Source organism: Etheostoma cragini, chromosome 24 (genome assembly GCF_013103735.1).
Source record: "Etheostoma cragini isolate CJK2018 chromosome 24, CSU_Ecrag_1.0, whole genome shotgun sequence".
Taxonomy (NCBI): Eukaryota; Metazoa; Chordata; class Actinopteri; order Perciformes; family Percidae; genus Etheostoma; species Etheostoma cragini.
This window is the reverse complement of record NC_048430.1, coordinates 10,760,246-10,778,392: the sequence shown is the minus strand read 5'-3', so window position 1 is coordinate 10,778,392 and position 18,147 is coordinate 10,760,246. Positions and strand designations below refer to the sequence as shown.

Here is an 18,147-nt window from a genome sequence, read left to right as displayed (position 1 = left end):
GCATGTCCATTTATACGGACCTTCCAAGGTCCAGAAATGGACCTACATGTCATGACGGTTACATGGGCCTCGGCGTGCGTGTCTTGTTTTCCATCTCTCTCTCTCGTTCTGCCGTCCTCCCTCTGCCTGTTGCACACCTGAGCGTAATCAGTGCTAAGGCAGAGTGGCAGAGAGCGAAGGAACAGAGAGGCATAGGGAGAGTACACTAGTGTACGCGCTTGCCTCCAGGTTGCGTCCTATTCCCAAAATATATGTGCTGTGCAAAACAGGAAAGAGTTTCCAAATTGACGTCATACGTGCGCTAAAATTTGAATGCACGTCACGTCTACGTCCGGTGTTTCCATCAGACGTGTAGTACGTACAATGTTGCATGATACACAGTGATTCCCGTAGTGATTTGGTGGCTAAGTTTCGGTCTTTGAACCAAAAGAAAGCCTTGGAACTTGCCCTGGTTGGGAGGATATTAGGAGGAAGGAAGCAGCAAGACGGGTGTGGGTGCATGAGACCCTCGGGTCCAGAGAGAAGTGGGGGGATTCAGACTGGTAAAGGAGCTCCGCTTTCACTGAGACCAGTTCCAGGGGTACTTTGGGCTCAACAGGGAGCAATATGTCTGCTGAAAAGAGTCAGGCCTGTTATTTCCCGGATGAGTTATAAATTTGTTTTTATTTTTGAATAAAATGTTGGATTTCAACAATATGTGTCATTTCATGTTAACATACATAAGTATGAGGTCTGTAGTCATTGCAGTTGGGTATAGTAAAGCTAAGCTATGACCCTATTTTCATACATTCATCCTCATTCATTCATACTCTGGAAAACACTTTGTTTAATGCACATGTGCAATTAATATCTCCAAAACTGGAGCGTACTAACTTGGAAAGGGATAGTCTTTGTAAAAGCCATACTGTATAACTACCCATAATGGATATAAAAAGTCTACACACCCCTGTTAAAAGGCCAGGTTTTTGTGATGTAAAAAATTAGACAAAGATAAATCATGTCAGAACTTTTTCCACCTTTTTAATGTGAAACCTTAACCTGTAATGTGAACAATTCAATTGAAAAACTAATCTAAATAACCTGGTTGCATAAGTGTGCACCCTTAAAATAAACTTCAACTTTGTTGAAGCACCTTTTGATTTTATTACAGCACTCAGTCTTTTTGGGTATCAGTCTTTTAGCATGGCACATCTTGAAGTGGCAATATTTGCCCAGTCTTCTTTGCAAAAGTGCTCCAAATGTGTCACATTGCAAGGACGTCTCCTGTGCACAGCCCCCCAAAGAGGTTCAATTGGATTCAGGTCTGGGCTCTGGCTGGGCCTTTCCAAAACCTTCATCGTCTTTTGGTGAAACCATGCTTTTGAAATAAAGCAGCCCCAAAGCATGACCCCCACCATGCTTCACTTTGTATATGGTGTTCTTTAGGTGATGTGCAGTCCAAACATCTTTGGGATTATGGCCAAAAAGTTGAACATTGGTTTCATTTTTCCACATGCTTTTGGCAGACTGGATGCTTGGTTTTGGGCTTGGATGTTTTTCTTGGTAAGTAAAGGCTTCCGTCTTGCCCCCCTACCCCAAAGTTCATTCATATGAAGAATACGGGAGATTCGGGAGAGTCACGTCTCCAGAAGCCTCCCTGAACTGTTTTCTTCTCGTCTTTTCATCAATTTTGGAGGGATGTTCAGTTCTTGCTAATGTCTCTGTGGTGCCATGTTTTCTCCACTTGATGACTGTCTTCACTGTCGTCCATGGTACATTTAATGTTTTGGAAATTCTTTTGTACCCTTCTCCTGACTGATATCTTTCAACAATGACATCCCTCTGTGGAGCATGGCTTTTGCTCTGAGATATGGAAAATCCCAATGACACCGCTGATCTTTATTTGTGTTCAGAGTCACTTTAAATGATGGCAGGTGTGAAATGACTTCTATTTAACATGAATTTGAATGGGATTGGGTAATTCTGAACAAAGCCCAGTTATAAGAGGTTGTGCACTCTTATGCAACCAGGTTATTATAAGGTTTTTAGTTCTCAACCTTGACGTATTCAGTTTGTTTTTCAATTGAATTGTTCAATTTATAGGTCACACTAAGGGGGAATAGGTTTTGACATGATTTGTCTTTGTCTAATTTTTTTACATCAAACAACCTACACACACGGGCGTGTAGACTTTTTACATCCACTGTAACTACCTACATGTGAACTTCAATGAAAACAAACATGACTTGTGTCAATCAGTCCAAACATATTTTACATCATATAAACATACAATTACAAATGTATCCTACATACAGTATACGTTTATGGAGCTGGATAATCAACTTGGTATTTGGTTTTAACTAACAGTACAGTTATTTTCAGTTTCTTTGGTGCATTAATCAGATCAGAAATGACAATAATGTGTAACTTTGTCACATATGGAATATGCATTGTTCATTACACTATAGAAGTATGGATAACAAGACAAAGCAGTTTCACTATCTTGGTATAAAAAATGGTGTAAGGACTTGTTTGATTAGGTCATTGGTATAAATACTTGCTTTGGACACATAAACAAAGTATTTCCAGCAAGATACACGCTTTTGCAGTGCAGTTTACACCAAATGTCTTAACCCTCATGTTGTCCTCGGGTCAAATTGTCCCGTTTTCCTATGTCAATGTTCTTTTTTAATTCCCCAAAATAACATGATTGATTCCACACAATGCTCTTTGGCAAGTACACATCTCTACTTTCATTAATTTTGGGGTGTCTTATTCAATTTTATAGCATTTGAAAAGTGTTTTTGAAATAGTATTGAGTAAAAGTTGACATATTCCAGTCATCCAGTGATCATCCATCAACATACATTTGTTTAGTTTTAGCAAAAATAATTCCTAATTTCTGCTTTTCTATCTCAAACATTATGTATAATTTCCTATAAATGAGGTTTATTGACCATAAATTTCAAAACTTACTGTAAAACTAAAGTTATTAAGTGGGGGACCGGAGAACCCAGAGGAAACCCATGCAAACATGGAGAGAACATACAGAAAGGCCCAGAACGACCTGAATTTGAACCCCACACCTTGCTGTGAGGATCCAGTGTTAACCATTGGGCCACAATGCCGCCAAATCACGTCGATAACCCCTAAAAACACCACTACTCTACACGACTGGCAACCCGGCCGGGCTGCCAAAGCGTAAACAGACATTCAGTTACAGAACGGAAATTTGAAAGGAGAAAATACTGGCTTTAGCATTGTTTTCAGAATAAATAGTATTTCAACTTTGCATGTTTTGTTAATGACATATTGTGGTCATTTTTGGATTTAAAACAGTACATATATTACATATAGCACGAGAGGGTGGGAAAATAATCTCTATACAACCTGAAGTTAGGTACATGTCTGCAACTCATTGTAGATTAATAGATAAATTCAATCTATCAAACTACGGAAACATAAGAAATTATCTTACTGTTCAAGTACATATCTATACACAACAATTATTCCACATTTTCTATATTGTATTTCAAGTTGGTCTCAGGCATTATCCACACCATTTTAGAGAATCATTTCAATGAAAGACTTATTTTTATATCACCCAACTAAAGTTGTCTGATTATTCCCTGCTATCAGCTGAAACATGATTTCTAAGAAATCTTGTTTACAAAAAAATACAATTTAACAGTTCTTACAGTTCGGTAGCAGCCTAAGGACGGTAGCAGCCTAGCAACGGGAACGCTGGCGAGATTGACGCCGCTCCGTCTGGCTTGTTTGTTTTCGGTAATTTTGCTTTTATTTTGCTTTTTCTCTCACGAAAACGTCGATGGTTTTGGTTGATGTTCATCCTTAGCTGAAGTTACATGTGGCGACGCATTTTTTGTCTTTTCTCCACCATAATTTGTTCTCATATGGGGCCGGAGTCTGACATGACGGACCGTTGAGTGAACGCTGGCACAACTTGGTGCTGCTGTTGCTCGCCGCTCTCCTGGCCGTTGAAGCTGCCCAAAGTTTTGATCCCAAATGTTGGCCGGTAGGCCTTACATCGTGTTAATCTGTACCTGGATTTTTCTGCTGCCTGTTTGCCTGCTGTTGATGGGTCTGCTGCAGTACTCGGCTATTGACCTGCTCCGGTTGCGCTATCACCTGCCTGGACCTACGCCGGTGTTATGTGCCTTCTGGTTTTTCCACCTACTCGTTTCCGAGGCTGTCCAGATGCCGTGTAAACCTCAACGGCTACCCACGTTGACAGATTCGCTACAAATTCATAAACATTTTACTGGCCTTTGCATGTCGCACCTCAATATAAAATGTACTGAACTAAACAGAATATCTGAGCACGACACTACAATAACATTGTACAGCGGGAAATTGTGTTTTAAAATAAATTACGATGATCCGTGTCGCGCTGGGTTCAAACCTTCTTCGGCAAAAAAAATAACGGCATAAGAGTACTCTGCACTATCCACTACACCATCGCATCGTTCACATTTTTTACTCAAAAAAACTTTACTTTCTCTCAGTAGAACAGGAATTACAATTTAACAGCGCAAACCGAAACAACTTGTTACCTTGATTTAGGCTTACAATTATAATTAAATCGTACTCTATGATCTCCTGCCACATCTCTGCAATATCCATGTGCAAGGACTTGTCATAAATTACACCAGGCAGCACACGGTTTGAAAAACAATCGGTCTAAAACAACTGGTTACCCTGGGCTGGAGACGCGGGATCTCGAGCCTCTCAAACAGCTACAACAACACGTTTCTTGGATTCTTTATTTGCCCTTTTGTGTAAGTGGTGCTTTTCTCTGCCCACTTATCTAGTCTTAGGACTTTCTATGTTTTGCAGATACAACTATTAGAAGTCCTTATATGAAAGTGCTTCAAATGGGCTATGTTCCTATTCAAATAAATGGGAAAGCATACAGGAAAGGACAGGTTGCTACTGTCGTTACAAACTAAATTCCTGCATTTCTATGGATTCTGTTTTGCAGTTTTGCCTACCTCGTTGACAATAAAGAAACATTGGAATCTTACTTCATTGTATTTGCTTTTTTGTCAGAACGTTACTTGAACGTCAAAGGTTTTGTCTCTGTGAAGTATCGGGACAACTCATAAGACAAATGTGTTAAACAGCGTTCACCTTTCGTCTTACACCACTTTAAAAACGGACTTGCTGATATCTGGATGCGTAGTTGACATAATATAGCCTATGCTACAACACCAACAATGCAAAAGGTTGGGCACAAACTATTAACATTTCTTGAACATAACTTTGTATTGTAGGGGTCTCAAATGCGTATCTTCCGTCGTAAACATAACGTTGTAGGCTATTAGAAACGTATGTATGCATTTGAGGAACGTCAATAGAAATATTGTTTCTTTCCATAAATCCAAGAAACGTGTTGTTGTAGCTGTTTGAGAGGCTCGAGATCACGCGTCTCCAGCCCAGGGTAACCAGTTGTTTTAGACCGATTGTTTCTCAAACCGTGTGCTGCCTGGTGTAATTTATGACAAGTCCTTGCACATGGATATTGCAGAGATGTAGCAGGAGATCATAGCGTACGATTTCATTATAATTGTAAGCCTAAATAAAGGTAACAAGTTGTTTCGGTTTGCGCTGTTAAATTGTAATTCCTGTTATACTGAGAGAAAGCAAAGTTTTTTTGAGTAAAAAACGTTAACGATGCGATGGTGTAGTGAAGAGTACTCTTATGCCGTTATTTTTTTGCCGAAGAAGGTTCGAACCCAGCGCGACACGGATCATCATAATTTATTTTAAAACACAACTTTCACGCTGTACAATGTTATTGTAGTGTCATGCTCAGATATTCTGTTTAGTTCAGTACATTTTATATTGAGGTGCGACATGCAAAGGCCAGTAAAATGTTTATGAATTTGTAGCGAATCTGTCGACGTGGGTAGCCGTTGAGGTTTACACGGCATCTGGACAGCCTCGGAAACCAGTAGGTGGAAAAACCAGAAGCCACATAACACCGGCGGCTCTACACCTTCACCCGGACATCGCCTTCCAGCCCCGCCGGAGATACATCCACCGAGGGTCCCGCAGGAATTTCCACCACAACAGCTCAACAGGAATAAAGTCCATCTGGTCCAGCTCTCGTCGCCCTCCACGCTCTACCAACCGGGCGGTTGACCACAGCGTGTTAGCCTGCCTAGCCCGGTCGGCTAGCACCGCCACCAGCTGTGACACCTCACTCAACTTCGCTCTGCTCAACATCCGCTCACTGACAAGCAAGGGACAACTCATCCAGGACTTCATCTCCGATCGTAAGCTAGACTTTTTCTGTTTAACCGAGACATGGCAACAGCCCAACATCTTTTCTGAACTCAATGAATCCACTCCTAGTGGATTTGTTTAGATTTGTCAACCCCGTGGCTCTGGCAGGGGAGGAGGTCTCGCGATAATCTACCACGAGAAGTGGAAGGTCTCGCCGGTGTCTGAGTCTGTCTTCAGCTCCTTTGAATCTGCTGTCTGCAAATTGTCTGGTCCCACTCCAACCATCATTGCTACTGTCTACCGCCCCCCTAAACCGAATAGTGATTTTTTAAATGACTTTGCTGCTTTCCTTACCCACTTATCCTCTCTCTCACCAAATATAATACTGCTGGGCGATTTCAATATCCACATGGACAATATAAACCTGCCTCTCACCAAAGACTTCACCTCCTGCTTAGACAGTTTGGGATGTCAGCAACATACCACTTTTCCGACACACTCCAAAGGACATATTCTGGACTTAATCTGCTGCTCTTGTGTCACCCCATCTGACCTTACAGCAGATGAACTCTCCATAACTGACCATTTTCTCCTCACATTTACAGTGAAACTCAGTCTCTCCATCTCAAAAATACCACGCCTTATTTCATTTCGGAACATAAAGAATATCAACCCCGCCACCCTCACTTCAACTATCCACTCCTCCTGCCTTCCTGACACTCACAATCTCTCCACCCCGATGATCTGGTCTCTCATTACAACACTGGACTCCATAATATTCTCAATTCTCTTGCACCGTTGAAAAGCAGATCTGTTTCTTTCTGCGTCTCCGCCCCTTGGTTCACCCCCGATCTGCGTCTCATGAAAGCCAAAGGTCATCATCCACTCCTCCCTTACCACTGGAACCGTCCCTACATCCTTCAAAACTGCTGCCATCACCCCTATTTTGAAAAAAACTGGTGCCGACCCATCCAACTTCAACAACTTCCGTCCTATTTCCAAACTACCCTTCCTCTCCAAAATTCTGGAAAAAACAGTTGCCTCTCAACTCCATTCTCACCTATCCCACAATAACCTGTATGAACAGTTCCAGTCCGGTTTCCACCCCCTCCATAGCACTGAAACAGCACTAATCAAAATCACCAACGACCTCCTCATGGCAGCTGATTCTGGACTCCTCACCATCCTCAACCTCCTCGACCTGAGTGCAGCATTTGACACCATCTGTCACACCACCCTCCTCAATAGGCTATCTTCCATTGGCATCACCCACACTCCGTTAGACTGGTTCACGTTTTACCTCTCTGGTCGCACACAGTTCATCCAACTCAAGTCCTGTGAATCCATTCCCTCCTCCGTCACTTCAGGTGTGCCCCAAGGCTTTGTTTTGGGGGCCCTACTCTTCCTCATTTACCTGCTTCCCCTCGGCAATATCTTCCGCAAATTTAACATTCACTTCCACTGGACATCTTTCTGGAATATCTGTGACATCAACCGGCTCCCCTCAAGGCTGTGTTCTCTCTCCTCTTTTATATATTATGTACACTAATGACTGCCGCAGTGAACTGATCAATAACTATATCGTAAAGTTTGCTGATGATACAGTCATAGTAAGTTTAATGGACACCACCGAAACATGTCACGGCCCTGTAGTGCCCTATTTTTTATATTGGTGCAAAGAAGCCTTTTTAGATTTAAATGTTACAAAGACAAAGGACATGTGCATTGATTTTAGACGTCACCATCCAACTCCTGGAAAGACGACTATAATCAATGGGATGCAGCAGATGACACCTACTAATCTGTATACTAGACATGTGCTTAAAAAGGCAGAATCCATCATGTCCGATAGTTCTCACCCCCGAAATGCAGAATTTAATTTGCTGCCCTCCGGTTCCCGTTTCAGTCAGCCCCCAGCCAAAACTAATAGGTACAAACTCTCCTTCGTTCCCTCTGCCTTCTCTTTGCTTAACTCTGGGAGGACTAGGTAACGTCGGCACATATGGTACACTGGGGTTTACATTTTTAATGTTGTGGCATTTATTTATTTATTTTCTCTATTTGGTATATACTGTATTTTAAATGATGTTGTTGTCTTTGTTGTCATGTACCGTGTGTCAATTTCTTGCTACTGCAGCAAATGAATCGCCCCTTGGGGACAAATAAAGGTTTTGATTGATTGATTGATTGACTGTTACGCCGATGACACCCAGCTCTACCTCTCCACCATACCCTCGTCCACTCTCTCGCCCACCTCCCTTATGGATTATATCTCTGAAATAAAAATCTGGCTCACCCAAAACTTCCTCAAATTAAACAGTAATAAAACCGAGGTTCTCCTCATTGGCACCAAAGCCACTCTTTCCAAAACAGACAGTTTTTCTCTCACAATTGACAACTGCTCCGTCTCACCCTCCCCCAAGGTTAAGAGTCTGGGTGTCATCCTTGACAGCACATTATCCTTTCAACCCCATGTCAACAACATTACCCGGTCTGCCTACTTCCACCTACGTAACATCAATCGCCTCCGCCCCTCCCTTACCCCCCACACTGCTGCAATTCTTGTCCACAGTCTTGTCACTTCCCGTCTCGATTTTTGCAACTCTCTCCTCTTCGGTCTCGCTCACAAATCCCTCCACAAACTTCAATTGGTCCAGAATTCAGCTGCCCGCATCATTACTCGAACCCCCTCCATCGACCACATCACTCCTGTCCTCCAACAGCTCCAATAGCTTCCGGTCCAGTTCCGTATCAAATTCAAAATCCTTCTATTAGCATTCAAGGCCATCCAAAACCTCGCCCCCCCATATTTGTCTGATCTCCTCCAGCGTCCCACTCCCTTCCGCTCCCTCAGATCCTCTTCCTCCATAAACCTCTCTGTCCCACCCGCTCGTCTCACCACCATGTGGGGCAGAGCATTTAGCCGCTCTGCTCCCCGTCTCTGGAACTCACTACCCCCCTAACTCAGAAACATTGATTCATTCCCCCATTTCAAATCACAACTAAAAACACATCTGTTTATAGCTGCCTATTCCACCTAAATGTCTGTCGCTCTGCCTTTTCTGTTGCTTTGCTGTATAGTATTTGTTTTGCTGTATAGTATTTGTTTTGCTATTGTATAGTATTGGTATTTGTTTTGCTGTATTGTATTTGTTTTTCTGTTGTATAGTATTTGTTTTTCTGTTGTATAGTATTTGTTTTGCTGTTGTATAGTTTTGGTTTTGGTTTTGCTGTATAGTATTTGTTTTGCTGTTGTATAGTATTTGTTTTGCTGTTGTATAGTATTTGTCTTGCTGTTCTTAATTTATGAATTCCCTGTGCGGCGTCCTTGAGTGCCAAGAAAGGCGTCTTTAAATAAAATGTATTATTATTATTATTATTATTAAGGTTCTGGTTCCACTTTGAAAGGAACCAGGACTAAGGAACAGAACGACCTGCCTCGCTCAGGGATTTCCAGCTGAATTCTGCCTCATAACAAACCAACATGTTCCACATATGATGCCAAAGAATACAATTAAGTCCCTTGAGTCCATCGCCACATGCTCCAGCATCATCTGGTACTCTGCTGCCATCGGCAACAATAAAAAGGCAGAGTGCAGCGCATCATGGCTGCAATCTGCCGTCTCTGTAAAACTGTAAATGATAACAGTAAAAGAAAAGCATTTTTGGTCATCATTTGAAGCCATTCCACTACAAGCATAGTTACTCTCCACGGCTAAAAATGCAATGATATTGGGTGTAGCAACATGGTTCTACCTGGTCCATACCTGTCTGGTTGTGACTCGGACTACGGGGACAGAGACGGGACACCTCGCTTCAATGCAGCGTAATAACTCCAGAAAATAATATCCATCCCTCAAATGTATCTGCAGTCACCTCAACCATTGAATATAGCAGCAGAAAAAAAGGTTTCCTGTGAAGAAACGTCCCGTACACCAACATTTAATATATCTGGGTCAACATTTTTAGTTAAAACCTTCCTTAACCCTTGTGTTGTCCTCCCGTCAAATATGAAAATCAACATATTGACGTTTTTTAATCAATGCTTTTCACTTTTTCTCAACACTTGGCGCTTTTTTTCAATGTTTGACACTTTTATGACGTTCAACACTGCGTAACTCTAACTTATTAACTCTAGTTTTACAGTTATTTTGGAAATTTATGGTCAATAAACCTCATTTTTAGGAAAATATACCTAATGTTTGAGTTAGAAAGCAGAAATTAGGAATTTTTTAGACTAAAATTAAAGGAATGGATGTTGATGGATAATCACAGACTGGAATATGTCAACTTTTACTCAATACTATTTCAAAACCACTTCAATTTGTTTTTCAATGGTATAAAATTGAATTAGACGCCCCAGAATTAATGAAAGTAGAGAATTGTACTTGCCAAAGAGCGTTCTGTGGAATCTATCATGTAATTTAGGGAATTAAAAAGAACATTGATATAGGAAAACGCGTCAATTTGACCTTGAGGACACCATGAGGGTTAAGACACTTTTGTCACTTTTCCCAAGTTCTTAGACGATTTTTTTGACATTTTTGTTGTTGTCTTTTTTTGTTCATCACCAGTGCCTAGACTCCATTGGGGGATATTTTTTGGTTTCTCTAACCCTTAAAAAATATTTTTTAATGATGGAGTCTAAACTTCAAAGACCCTGTACATTTAATTTTATGCATCTTCATTGTGAAAGAAAAAAGCTTCCTAGCTTCCTAGCCTCTCCATGCCTCTCTCTCTCTCTCTCTCTCTCTCTCTCTCTCTCTCTCTCTCTACGCATCTACAGAATCCCCACTCCCTGGTGCTATCTCACGCAGATCGCTCTCTTTCTCTGTCCTTTTTTAAAATGAGTCAGGAAGCGGACACCAAAACCTAAGTTTACATTCAATGATAATAAACAAAGAGAACTGTTCTCCCTTTGTCCTATAATGGCCATGAATCAATACTAGAGTTCCTTATTTACTGCTCCAATGAGAAAATTGCAAAAGAAGAGAAAAAAAGCATCTTTCTATACAAAAATCATCAATGTTGAATAGTAATTTATTTGTGCTTGAGAACGTAATCTCTGTGAAACAATAGTAAAATAAGCTTTATTTCTCAGTATACTGCACAATGACAAATTCAAGTACAAAACAACTGCGCTCAACTACTGCCAGAACAAGCTTAGTTATGTTGTCACCTTGGTTCTCTGAGTGAAGAGACTCTCTCTCCACCTTAGATAAGGAATAAGTACTGGTTGTCATACAAGAGAGAAGACAGTCATTTGAGTTGGTGGCAAAAATCTTTCAGTGAATTTTAATTAATTGATTTTGTAACTTTTTCTTGAAAAAATAACTATATTTCCCATCTTATTTCTTGTCTAAAGTGTAGTTTGAGTTGCAAAAAACAAAGAGGTTATTATTTGGACCAGTAATATTAACGTTATAATCCAATCCATTTTGTAAGAATTGTCAAAATAACATTTCTGTTGGGTTGGGTACCATTCACATTTTTACTGGTACCAGACATTTGGCTCTGTTACTTAACAGAACCTTTTTATTTTGGTATTTTCCCTCTGTCATAAGAAAATAATTATTTTATTGGTAAAAATAATTTTAACCTATTTATCCTATTTAAAAAGATATTACACCAAACCAAAAAAAACCTCCCTCTCGCCTTCAAAACCCATCCCTCCAACTTTTTAAATGAAATAATTATGTATTTCTTACACTGCTCTGTAACATGTATTTGCATTTTGTTCTATTTTAGCCTGTTTTCATGTTTTATCTCGATTCAATAAGTGAATAAATGTTTAAAAAAATGATTAAGAATAAAAAATAAAAATAGTTTTTTTGTATACACTCAAGTCCGAAATTATTAATAACCCTGGCAAATTCTGACTTAAAGTTACTTTTATTCAACCTGTTTTTTTCTTGATTAAAAATGACACAGGCGTCTCCCAGAAGATAAGACGATGTACAAGAGGCATCATTGTGGAAAAAATTACTCATCTTTTATCTACAAAAAATGGCATGTCCAAAATTATTCATACCCGTCTCCATAATCAATAAAAAGTCTTTATTGGCTATTACAGCAATCACACGCTTGCTATAATTGCTGACCAGCTTTTTGCATGTCGCCACTGGTATTTTTGACCATTCATCTTGACGCTTTCAGGTTGGAGGGTCTCCTTGCCATCACCCTGCTCTTTAGCTCCGTACACAGAGTCTCAATGGGACTTAAGTCAGGACTCTGGCTGGGCCGCTGCACAACCTTAATGGTTTTTGTCTGTTAACCATTTCTTCACCACTTTTGCTGTGTGTTGTGGGTTGTTGTTATGCTAAAATGACCACTGGTCCCCGAGGCCCAGTTTCTCCGCCGATTGCCTAATGTTGTTGAGAATTTTGATGTATTGCTCCTTTTGGTGCCGTTTACTGTGATTAGGTTCCCTGGTCCACCGGCTGAAAAACAACCCCAAAACATTGGGTTCCCACCACCATGTTTGACTGTGGGGATGGTGCTCTTAGGGTTGAAGGCTTCTCCTTTTTTTTTTTTTTACGCTTTTTTACAGCTCTCTGCAGTTGGTCCACAAACCAACTGCAGAGAGCTTCTATTTTTTCACCTGTGGATTAAAACAGCTTTTCCCAGTGAATCAGCGTAAATAGGATGCTTTAGAACAGCTTGGTCTATTTAGAATGGTATAGAGCTTTGGGTTTTCCCATAGTGTGACTGTTCCAAATGGTATGAATCATTTTAGACATGCCACTATTTGTTCCAATGTAAATAAAAGAGGAGTAATACTTTTTCCACAATGATGCCTCTTGTACATCGTCTTATTATCTTCTGGGTGACACCTGTGTCATTTCTAATCAAGAAAAAAAACTTTAAAGTAACTAAGTCAGAATCTGCCAGGGGTATGAATAATTTCAGGCTTGAGAGTATATACTCATGATCTGATTAGACATGCATAAAATTATTAGGAAAAACACATAAGCTGTTGATCTACTTCATCACATTACATGTGACCACCTCATGTTTCATGCTCTAAGAAGCCAATTCTCCACCTTTAAACATGACATGGAAGATCACTGTGGAATCCAATTCTTCTTTTTGTTTTAAATTGAACAAACAATTAGGTAATACAGCAGAGATTCAATGGCAATTTTCAACAACATTATCAGATTTTGCATATTGTCCTAATATTGTGCAGCCCAAGTCCACACGTGTGTGTGTGTGTGTGCGTGTGTATGTGTGTCAGAGCTCCGCTCTCTGGAACACATGGATGACATCGCTCTCAGGTACCAACGTTTGGGTACCGTGATTCGGTAGTACTTATTCAGTCGGTACCCAAAAAGTACAGAGTTAGGTACGCAACCCTAATGACCACTAATGAAAACATGATTTTTTTTTTTAAAGGGCCTACAAAGTATTACACCTCATTTAACCTTTGGGAAATTATTTGTTTTTCTTTTAACCTGACTGAGGTTCTCTACTCTCCTTCAACTCCTCACTGCTAAATGGTTTCTCTCCTGTGTGGATTCCCATGTGGTTCTGTAAATTTCCACTCACCGTAAAAGCTTTCCTATAGACAGAACGGCTGAATGGTTTCTATCCTTTGTGGATTCTCATGTGTGACTGTAAACTTCCGTTCTGTGTAAAAGCTTTCTTACAGACAGAGCAGCTAAATGGTTTCTCTCCTGTGTGGATTCGCATGTGTTTCTTTAAATTTCCTTTCACTGTAAAAGCTTTCCTACAGACTGAGCAGCTGAATGGTTTCTCTCCTTTGTGGATTCTCATGTGTGCCTGTAAATTTCCACTTTGTATAAAAGCTTTATTACAGAATGAGCAGCTTAAACGTTTCTCTCCTGTGTGTATCATCATGTGTTTCTGTAAACCTTCACTCCTTGTAAACGTTTTCTTACAGATTGAGCAGCTAAATGGTCTCTCTCCTGTGTGGCTTCTTATGTGTTTCTGTAAACTTCCACCCCGTGTAAACGATTTCTTGCATATTGAGCAGCTAAATGGTTTCTCTCCTGTATGAGATCTCATGTGTCTCTTCAGATTTCTATTGTTGCCAAATATTTTCCCACACTCAGAGCAGCTAAATGGTTTCTCACCAGAACTACATCTCAAAACATCATTATTCAGAGAGTTGAAACCTGACTGAGTTTCGCCGGTGTCTTTCCAATCATTACTGTCATCAGTCTCAGTCTTGTAATCAGTATCTGGTTGTAAGTGTGTATCTGCGTCTGAGTCCGTGGCTGCTTCTGCTTTCATCTTTTCAGTTTGCCTTTGATGAAGCTGTGAGATGTCTTCATTGTCTTCACTCTTCACAGGGATAAGAGTGACTGGGAACTTGGTGGTATCAGCCTCCTCCAGCCCTTGAAGCCACTCTCCCTCCTGAATGATCTGGAGTTCATCCTGCTCCTCTTTAATGTGTGGGGCCTTTGTGTCCTCCTGGTCCAGACTGCAGCTCCACACCTCCAGATGTTCTTCACCAACAATCACTTTCTGGACATCTGAAGGTAAAGCTGAAACACAAACAAACAATACTATTTAGTTAAAAAGCAGGTTTCTAATAAATTCCTCCGCTTAACCTCGGATCCCCAAAGACCATCACTCAATGCTTAGCCCTCGCCTCATGCACACTTTTGAGCCGAAAGCTTAAACAAATCCATTCTGAAAAAACAGGCCTCGACTCTGCCCATAAATGTGCCTGGTACCAGAGCCCCTTAGGTCGAAGGTCAATTTTGTAATTGTATAATCTGATCTGAGGCTGCTGGTTTTGGATACTCTGGGTGTTGGGTAGTGTGGGTGAACTGGGAACGTCTGGAAGAGGCGCATGTCTGAAAGACTTTCAACTCACACCTCCGGCGGAGCTTTTTGGGCATCCCTGTGGAGGCTGGGGCCATTAAATGAGGGCAATGTTCAAAGCTGAAGCTACGGTGGGGAGCGGTGGTCTCAGGGTCTTAGGTGCCTCAAGGGGCGGTAACCCTTTATTTCAGTTAGCTTAATAGCTGCTTTGATTTGGTGGAGGGTATGTGATGATGAAATAGTATCCTGGATCCATGAAATAACCGGCCTTTAAAAAATAATCTGCCTGCTTCTATGAAAATTTAACATAGGAGAACGTATATTTATTTGCGATTATTCATTCACAAAGAAAAGTGGGGTCCTTAAAGGATGAATTTTTCCTCATTTTTGAATTAAGGCAATTATCGCTGCAATTTGCAGATGATGTGTTCCTGATGACAACATCGAGCTGTGGCCTTTAACCCTTTAGCGCCTGGGATGAGGATTAGCACCTCTAAATCTGAAGCCATGGGTCTCAGATGGAAACCGATGAAGGGCCTATTCTGAGCAGGGATTAAGTTTAACACTAGAAAAGCCTTGAAATTTATATGTAATAACTTTATTACACTGCGCAACCACATTGATGCCAAAACGGAGCCAATGCCAGGTTAGGTTAGAAATGTTCAAATTGTACTTTTAGATGTTATTTGCCTGTTAAGAATGATGTTGAATGAATTTCCAAATTTTGGTTACAAAACAAAGAGATTTACCTAACATTAGTTATTTGTAGTTATTTATGAGTTCTCACTAAAACAATTTGATAATTTGTTTTATTGTCACAACAGAATAGATGAACATCAAAATGTATTAAAGTTGTGATAAATAATATGTATAAAAATACAAACTTAAGATATGAAACTTAAAATCCTTTAAACAAAAACACATTAACAAAATCACAGTGTTGCTGGGCTCTATTTACTATGCCATGATATGAATTATTGAGCCTATTAGGCCTGCAACTCAAATGTATAATTAAACTAGTTAAAATGTACATTTTGGTGTTAAAAAATGAGGTTGACCTGTTTACTCACCATGTGCAAATTATTATATTCCGATCCAACTTTATTTGTAAATCGCTTTAAAAAAACAACCAAAGTGCTGTATAGAAAAACACAAAAATACAACATATTATAACATGAGTAAAGCTAATAGCTGCGCAATAAAAAGCAATTAAATGTAAATAATGTCAACATCTTACTAGGTGTCAAAGGCCACAAAGAAGTGGTGGGTTTTAAGGCGCGATTTATGAACAGACAAAGAAGAGGCCCGTTTAACCTGCAGAGGCAGATCATTCCTTAATTTAGGAGCCGACACCGCAAAGATCCGTTCCCCTCTGACCTTCCCTCAGGATCAGCTAATCATCTGATCTGAGAGAGTGTGTCGGTATGTAAGGGCCGTACATGTAAATTGATCCTAATGCCTTAATTCAAAAAAATTTGGAAAAATCCAACCTTTTAAGGACACAAATTTTCTTTGTGAATAAAGGGTTACATTACATGTAAGGTTCATTTACTTTGGTTTGCAGCAGTGTTATTACCATGTTTCCGTGAAAACCAGAGTTTAGGAACCCCTGCTTAAGTTGACTAAAAAGAGGAATACAAAAATAATCTTTTGGAAATAAAAAGAAAAAGAGAGGAAAAATCCAACCTTTGAAGACACCAATTTTCTTTGAGAATGAATAATCGTAAATAAATGTTCTTCCTTAAAATACAGGGGTCAAAAGTATACACAACCCTATGTTAAATTCCCATAGAGGTAGGCAGATTTTTACTATTAAAAGGTCAGTTATTTCATAGATCAGGATACTATGCATCCTGATAAAATGTTTACTATCCCGGCTGTAGATTAAAAAAAAGGATATTCATAATTTCATTTAGGGCATTACATTTTCTAGCAATCATTTTATGGCTTAACAACGATTAAAATTCCCTTGAAATCACATAGATGCTTAGTTCAGAAATTTCCACATTGTTTCAAAATACCAAAAAAATGAAATACCATTGAAATTCCGTTGATCTATGGACCGGATTTACACGTTGTTATAATATTAAAACAGTGACTTTTGCTGCTTCATGTTGTTGTTGTTGTTGTCCGAGGAAAGGGGGCACGTTGCCAGGCAACGTCTGACTTTCTAGTCGGAACTCCGACTCGGATAAATGATAGACCGCAGCATTAATGTTGACAACGGAATGTTGATTTGACACAGTTTCAATGAAGAATATTAAATATATTTAACCATCTCCCACCTCCCCGCAGTTCCGCCGACGGTTTCCTCTCAGAGGTCATGTTGAAGGGCCTCTCCTCGACTTGCATTTGGGTAAAATACGCCACTTACAACACGCTAACACGAGTGTGCAGGAGCTAGCTGCGGCTAACGTTGGCTTAGCGCACGGACTCCCAGCAACAACGCATTTCCGGTCGGAGAAAGAAAACAGACCGGCTCTCTGTAGCTTCCTTTCGTGTTTTAAACCCACATCCACCAGTTAGTGATGTTTCTTTCTTTAGAAAACCAAACAGTGACGCGTTTTACTCCCCCGTCCTCATCAACAGGTATATTCTCTTAATACATCCATGGGTAAAACGCGAACAATTCAAGTTCTGGCACCCGGAAACACTAACAAAACATCCGCTACTCGTATTCTTCTTCTTCTACTGACGTTTTTTGGCGGTTGGCAAACAACTTTGGTGTTCATTATTGCCACCTTTGGACATGGAGTGTGGATCAGAATAGCATACAATCACAACTATTAAAAAATGACTACTGTGGCCATCAGTTCCTCTGTGGCTATTGGAGGTCCCGAAGACTGATTTGAAGATATTTGGATTGAGTCAGATAATCCTGAATCAGATTTAATGCGTTGATGCAGAATTGATTTATCAAAGAAAGAGGGTACTTTTGTATTGTATGGCAGGGAATAATTTTTAAATTGCAACAGCTCTGGGAACAAGAAGACAAAGGGAGGCACCTATTCTCCATATCTAGGTAACTGATTCGGTTACTGTCTGTAAAAGAAGCGAGGTTACCCGTAAGGAAGAGGTTATTATTTCTAGACCGAGGATTGGTCACACGTTTCTGATCAGCACTGT

General features: G+C 40.2%; 1 protein-coding gene across 1 annotated transcript; it reads right to left on the bottom strand.

Moving 5' to 3' along the window:
- Positions 1–1,546: 1,546 nt before the first annotated feature.
- On the bottom strand, positions 1,547–17,673 carry LOC117939522 (gastrula zinc finger protein XlCGF7.1-like). Its single transcript, XM_034864951.1, has 5 exons — positions 17,307–17,673; positions 13,719–14,738; positions 12,429–12,435; positions 9,239–9,242; positions 1,547–1,560 (listed from the first exon to the last, which is right to left on the bottom strand). The coding sequence occupies exons 1-2, from the start codon at positions 17,371–17,373 to the stop codon at positions 13,816–13,818; spliced, it is 990 nt and encodes a 329-aa protein (XP_034720842.1). The 5' UTR covers positions 17,374–17,673; the 3' UTR covers positions 1,547–1,560; positions 9,239–9,242; positions 12,429–12,435; positions 13,719–13,815.
- Positions 17,674–18,147: the final 474 nt, after the last annotated feature.